The sequence below is a fragment of the Protomyctophum bolini genome (assembly GCF_963924005.1).
Source record: "Protomyctophum bolini genome assembly, chromosome: 7".
NCBI classification, from domain to species: domain Eukaryota; kingdom Metazoa; phylum Chordata; class Actinopteri; order Myctophiformes; family Myctophidae; genus Protomyctophum; species Protomyctophum bolini.
The window spans coordinates 6,690,761-6,697,167 of NC_137868.1; the positions used below are offsets into that span (position 1 = coordinate 6,690,761).

A 6,407-nucleotide genomic window follows, 5' to 3' on the forward strand; every position below is an offset into this window, starting at 1 on the left:
AGTATTGTTTCGGAGTCCTGTGGGATGTACTGTAGGAGGGAGTTTCTCTCGGATCAACCACCACTTCGGTAATAATCAAGCTCTGATGCAGGAGGTTGAGTCACTCGGCGGTCAGCGGGAGCTGCTTGGGTCACTCGGCGGTCGGCGGGAGCGTCGTGCACTACTGCAGGTCCAGGAGAAGTGACTGACCGACTGCTCCAATGCAGTATTGTCATTGGCACCTGTGACATCACGGCTTGTGACATCACCTCTCCATATTATGTGTTGTGATCTTCATCGAAGGCCATAATATTATAATATGGCCTTCTATGAAGATCACAACACTGACCTCATAAATTCCTGGATAGCCGTACATGTTGGCGCGCCATGCAGCACAGGAAGGAATCTGTCTTAATCGGGTAGTTATTCAGCAGCGGATCGTTTCGCGCTGAGACGTAGACGACATCCCATATATGGGCCCTTCCCCATGTCGGAATGCACATTATTGTGACAGTCTCATGATAACCAGTGTGGTTGCCGTCACCATGACGCAAGTCACACTTGCTATAATCACCTGGAGAAGATAACGACACTGTCTTCATCAAACCCTGGATAGCCATACATGGTTTGACAACCCATGCCAGTTATCCCACATGGGCTACCTGTGGGATAACTGGCCAGCCCATGCCAGTTAGCCCACATGTAGCCCATGTGGGACCTACATTGGTGTGCCCACTTCCAACCCATGCCAGTTAGCCCACATGTAGCCCATGTGGGACCTACATGGGTGTGCCCACTTCCAACCCATGCCAGTTAGCCCACATGTAGCCCATGTGGGACCTACATGGGTGTGCCCACTTCCAACCCATGCCAGTTAGCCCACATGTAGCCCATGTCGGACCTACATTGGCTTGCCCACTTCCAACCCAAACTAAGCCCAGTCACCCACTGTGTCACCCAGTTCAAGCCCATTCCCACTTGGTACCCATGTATCCCGCATTGAAACCACATGGGCCCCAAGTGGGCGTGCTGGCTGGGCTAGATCTGCATATTTGGAGACGGCCAGCAACACTACATCTGACCTCACTGGCCGATTTATAGTTTAACTACTGCTTCTCAACTGTGCCGTATTAAGAAGCTCTGTTGTTTCGCATCTCGCCCTCAGGGGTAGGTAGGCCTACTGTTTAACTGTTGTTGTGACGGTTCTCAACCTGAGGTGTGAGGTGGAGAGATCGGTTCTAGGTTTCGATGGTAGGTCTGTCAGATTCCTTGAGTGATAATGTTTGAGACACCCAGGTGGGCATTTCGGGGCTTGGCCAGGCGCCACCGTGCCCTTTATATCATTATAAGTCTATGTCTATGGACTTTAAATGTTTGTTTAGTGTACAATGTTTGTTTAAAGAAGTGAGATGCCCGGGCCTTTATTTTGTCACGTTATCAGTCTGTTGTATACTTTTATTATGTAGTCTTGTCCTAGTGTTTCCTGTTTTCCCTAGTTACTGTTCTGCCTGTCTTGTCTCACCTCCCTGTGATTACTAGTTTTCTCCACCTGTGTCCTGTTAGTCTCCCAGCCAATCCCAGTGTTGATTGTTGTTCTGTTGCACCTGTGTCTAGTCTTTATAAACCTCCCTGTGTTCAGTGTTCCCTTGTCAGATTATAAATCATTGTTTACTGTGTTTGTCCTGCTGCACTTGAGTGCTAATGTGAGTTTATGTTAATAAAGATATTGGACTGCATCAGTTTGCCTACTTGGTTCTGCTTCTGGGTCCTCACCTGACACATCGTGACATATTTCGGCAGTATTTGGGCATTATTCGGCTGTACCTCCTTGAGCGTCTTCAAATTAATACAAAATTCTCATTAGGAGTGGACAAGGCAGCTGGACCTCACATGATAGAAATGATTGCATTACAGAATCAGCTCAGGTTAGACGGATTGGGAACAAAGCAAGGACACATTGTTTCCTTTGTCCTCCGTTGCTCTTGTTTTATGGAAATTGTAAATCGTCAAAGGGCAGCCCGTCCGTGGCCTATCAGACGGTGTCACATTAACCCATTCTGACCTGAGATCAGATTCTAAAAATGTCTTCTACATCCTGACAGTTTTCCATTCTGACCCGAGATCAGATTCAAAAAATGTCTTCTCTACATCCTGACAGTTTTCCATTCTGACCTGAGATCAGATTCTAAAAATGTCTTCTACATCCTGACAGTTTTCCATTCTGACCTGAGATCAGATTCTAAAAATGTCTTCTACATCCTGACAGTTTTTCCATTCTGACCTGAGATCAGATTCTAAAAATGTCTTCTACATCCTGACAGTTTTCCATTCTGACCTGAGATCAGATTCTAATAAAAATGTCTTCTACATCCTGACAGTTTTCCATTCTGACCCGAGATCAGATTCTAAAAATGTCTTCTATACATCCTGACAGTTTTCCATTCTGACCTGAGATCAGATTCTAAAAATGTCTTCTATACATCCTGACAGTTTTCCATTCTGACCTGAGATCAGATTCAAAAAATGTTCTTCTACATCCTGACAGTTTTCTGAAAAAATCCATGTTTCCATGTCAGTGGTTCTTCGATTTTTTCAAAAATAGTGGCGCGCTACGAGCTTGTAGATCTGCTATTTTTCAATAGCTAAAGCATAGCATAATGCTAACACCAAAAGGGGTTCCCAGCCCAGAATGGGTTAAGCGCAGCTCGACGCCGCACCAATGAGTTCCTACAGCTGGCCTACAGGGGGCACTGCTCCGTGGATTGGTTTATAGACAGTAATGAGGAGCGTTGCCTGTCCACACACTGCACACAGCTGATTCCCAATGCATGAGTCACCAGTGAAGTGTATTTGCAAATATCAGTCCATAACCCTCTAGCCAGCTGGCTGGGAAGGGTGTTTCGTAGTCGTTGCATGTTTTCAGGTTACATATCTGAGGGACAGGGTTAGACATTATCAACACTCAATGACTGAAAGAAAGCTTTGTGTGAGTTACTAGTAATCGTAGCATGTTGTGATGGTTTGCCTCACCTGCTTAAAAGGCAGGCTATACTACAGTATGTCTGGCAGACATAGTTGAGGGGTGATGCGTCCCACGTGCTCATTAGTATCATCGGTAAACCTGTGAAGAAAATACGGAAGAGGCCCGATCTCATTCCAATATGGCTGCTGTGCATTCGAGCCTATATTAGGCTGAAAGATGCTCTCATAATTCTCTGAAGGCATTCTTCTTCTTCCCACTGTGTGGAGTCGAACCGAGCGGCGTGCGGTCACGGAGGCACGTATCCAGGACCTCGACCACCGCTTTCTCTGCCTCTCCTCTGGTGAGAAGAGACCCAAAATGCAGGACGGAAAGCACGGCTTGTTTCTGGACACACTGCTCGGTGAGACACTCCCCGCTGAGGTTGTACGCCCGGACCTCGGCACAGGCCAAGTGTTTTAGACTCCTCCAGTCCACGCGTCCCAGGCAGTGGTCGAAGGCGTGGGTGAGCTCGTGTACGACACTGCGGGTCACGAGGGACTGACTGCGGTTGTTATTCTGACATATAACAACAACGCCAGAGTACTTCATGGGCCTGGCCCTGAAGTGCCCCATTTCGCCCCTGGGACAGTCTTCACAGTACACGCCGTGGCCCAACGACAGTGGACATCCTGAGCCTTCCATGGCTCCGAGTAGCTGTTTTGCGCGTGGATCGGACGTCATGGCGAACTGTACCATGGCCTCACACGTCTTGTGTGTGCGTGAGAGTGTTGATTTGCTCCTCTGAGCCAGGTTGTATCCGTAGTCGTCTTCGTCTTCGGCCCGAGCCATATTGTGTGGGATGTTGTATAGGAGAGGAGGTTTCTCTCGGATCAACCTCCACTTCGGGCAGTCCGCGGGGGGCGATGGATGGTATCAGAATTAAAGCTATATAATGTCGACACCAGTCACTGTCCAGTGAGTCCCTTAATTAAGGAGCCTGTTTGGACTGTTGCTATAATAACGCGCTGAAGCAGGGGTTGGGCTACTCGGTACATACGCTACCCCGCCGGGTTCAGGAGAAGTGGAAGAGTGACTGACTGACTGCCTGAATGCAGCGTTGTCATTGGTCCCGTTTACTGTGAAATCCGTCCTCTTGCGTCCGTCACACCACCATATATGGTCGTCAATCCATCATGCCTTGTGACATAGAGAGCCTTATACATCTCCATCAGAGATGTCCCCATACACTATCGGTATCGGAAAAGTATATCGGTATATGGACCCTTTTTGGTCAAGACACGCTCCATATATGGCCAGTACAGAATTCATTCCATAATGTTGATCTGACCCCCCCCCCCCCCCCCCCCATGCCAAAGCACCAGCGCTCGCCCAGCAGTCTTCCGTCTGCTGTCACCCAGAGGGCGAGAAGTACGCATCCGCCCTGAGGGCCATAGGGCGTCTTACTGGTCTGTGCTGCTGTTGTGACATAAGCATGGTGACGTCTCACCTTATATGGGATCTCAACCTGAGGCCTGAGGTGGAGCCATCGGTTTCGGTTCTTAGGTTTCTATGGTATATAGGTCTGTCGTCAGACTCCTTGAGTGATATTCTTTGAGACACACACACACACTACACACATGGGTATTTCGGGGCTTGGCCGAATACGCCATTCCAAAGGGATGAAGTGGCTAATGAATGTTTATTGTTTTATGGTAATAATATAAATCTGTTTATGTGTGTTATGCGATATTTTAGTTTACACACCACTGGACCTCAGTGAGTAGTTGTTGTTGGTGGTTGTTGGGCAGCTCCCAGCTCTGTGTTCCAGTATATAGCAGGCTTTAAACAGCTTATTCAAACTATAAGCTATTCAAACACTATTCAAACACAATCTGCATGCTTAATCCCATAGACTCCCGTCCCTATAGCGCTGCAGTTACACAATGGCCATTGTTGTATAGCCTACTAATGGGTTTATCCTGTCAGAAGGGGATTTACCGACAACATGTATTGTATAGCCTGCCCTACTATGCTATGGAGTCCAGCCTTCTGTTACAGAGTGCCAGTGATAGCACACTGACATCTAGTGGACGCCGCTGGCATGACAAGCAAACGAAATAATTCCGTCCGGGGAACTCAAAAACGAAATGCTATAGAACTGAAGTGGTTAATGTATGTTTTGTAATAATTTACAAAGTAACTATAGTAACTAAAGTTTTCAAATAAATGTAGTGGAGTAAAAGTACAATATTTGCCTCTGAAATGCAGTAGTATAAGTGAAAATACTGGAAATTGGAAAGACTCAAGTAAAGTACAAATACTCAACATTGTACTTGATTAGGCTACAGTGCATAAGTAAATGTACTTAGTTTCTTTCCACCACTGGTACTATAGTCTGCTGTAAACTGTAGGTCTTTGAGGCGAGACAAGACAGTGATGTGTGTCTAGTGTGTGTGTGACTCACACACACTCCATCCAGGTGATTTTTCATTTCTTTATCTCCCAGGTGTTCCAAACCTCTGCTCTCGACTCACACCGGCTCTACTGTCTGCCTGTCTGCCTGCCTGTCTACCTGCCTGTCTGTCTGCCTGCCTGCCTGTCTGTCTGTCTGTCTGTCTGTCTGTCTGTCTGCCTGCCTGTCTGTCTGCATGCCTGTCTGTCTGCATGCCTGTCTGCCTGCCTGCCTGCCTGCTTGCAGCCTGCCTGTCCGTCTGTCTGTCGAGGTACACAACCGTTGCTCCAGAGCCATAATATAGGCCTGTAGCACATTTGAGCCCTCCTACGTTAACAGTAAGCTGGTCAAAGGATATTTTACTTACAGTAGGAGTCACACAGTGGAACGACATCGAATGGGGCATTTAAAACAGCAGACAAATAAGGCATGTCTATACTGGAAAAGCTTCCCCTATTATTATTATTATTATTATTATTATATTAGTATATAGGATAGATAACGGAGCACTTCTCTTAATATGTTGTATATGTCATATGTTACTGTCATGTTTTCTATTTATCTATTTATTTATTTTTGCATTAATCTATTAATAATGAATAATCTGTTAAATGTAAGAGGACCTCAATGGAAATAAATCCCTGAACTTAATTGTGAATATGTCCTCAAAATGCTGTAACCTTGTGGTTTTTAATGCTTTTCAAATCAACAAAAACAAATCACACCTGTGTGAAGTGAGGGGCACTCTTACAATCACAATATGCATCTTAACTTTTCCGTCTTCAGTTTTCTGTCCTATCACCTTTTTATCCTAGTCTATACTGTACTGTATACGTACTTTGCTCAGCCAATCAAATTATCGATGGGGCGCTCAGCCAAATAGCCAATCAAATCATTGCTATATGGGGTATACACAAACCCTCAAAAAGACAGCGAGAGAGAGAGAGAGAGAGATAGAGAGAGAGAAATAAAGACTCAGACTCACAGGTATTTAAAAGTAAGGTCTGTAAGCTC

At 46.1% G+C, this 6,407-nt stretch overlaps 1 protein-coding gene across 1 annotated transcript; it reads right to left on the minus strand.

Annotated features, from left to right (window-relative positions):
- Nucleotides 1-3,184: 3,184 nt before the first annotated feature.
- Nucleotides 3,185-3,790, minus strand: LOC308317986 (mitochondrial inner membrane protease ATP23 homolog; the record flags this gene model as incomplete). The annotated part of the gene is made up of 1 exon (XM_080767333.1): nt 3,185-3,790. The coding sequence occupies one exon, from the start codon at nt 3,788-3,790 to the stop codon at nt 3,185-3,187; it is 606 nt and encodes a 201-aa protein (XP_080623459.1).
- Nucleotides 3,791-6,407: the final 2,617 nt, after the last annotated feature.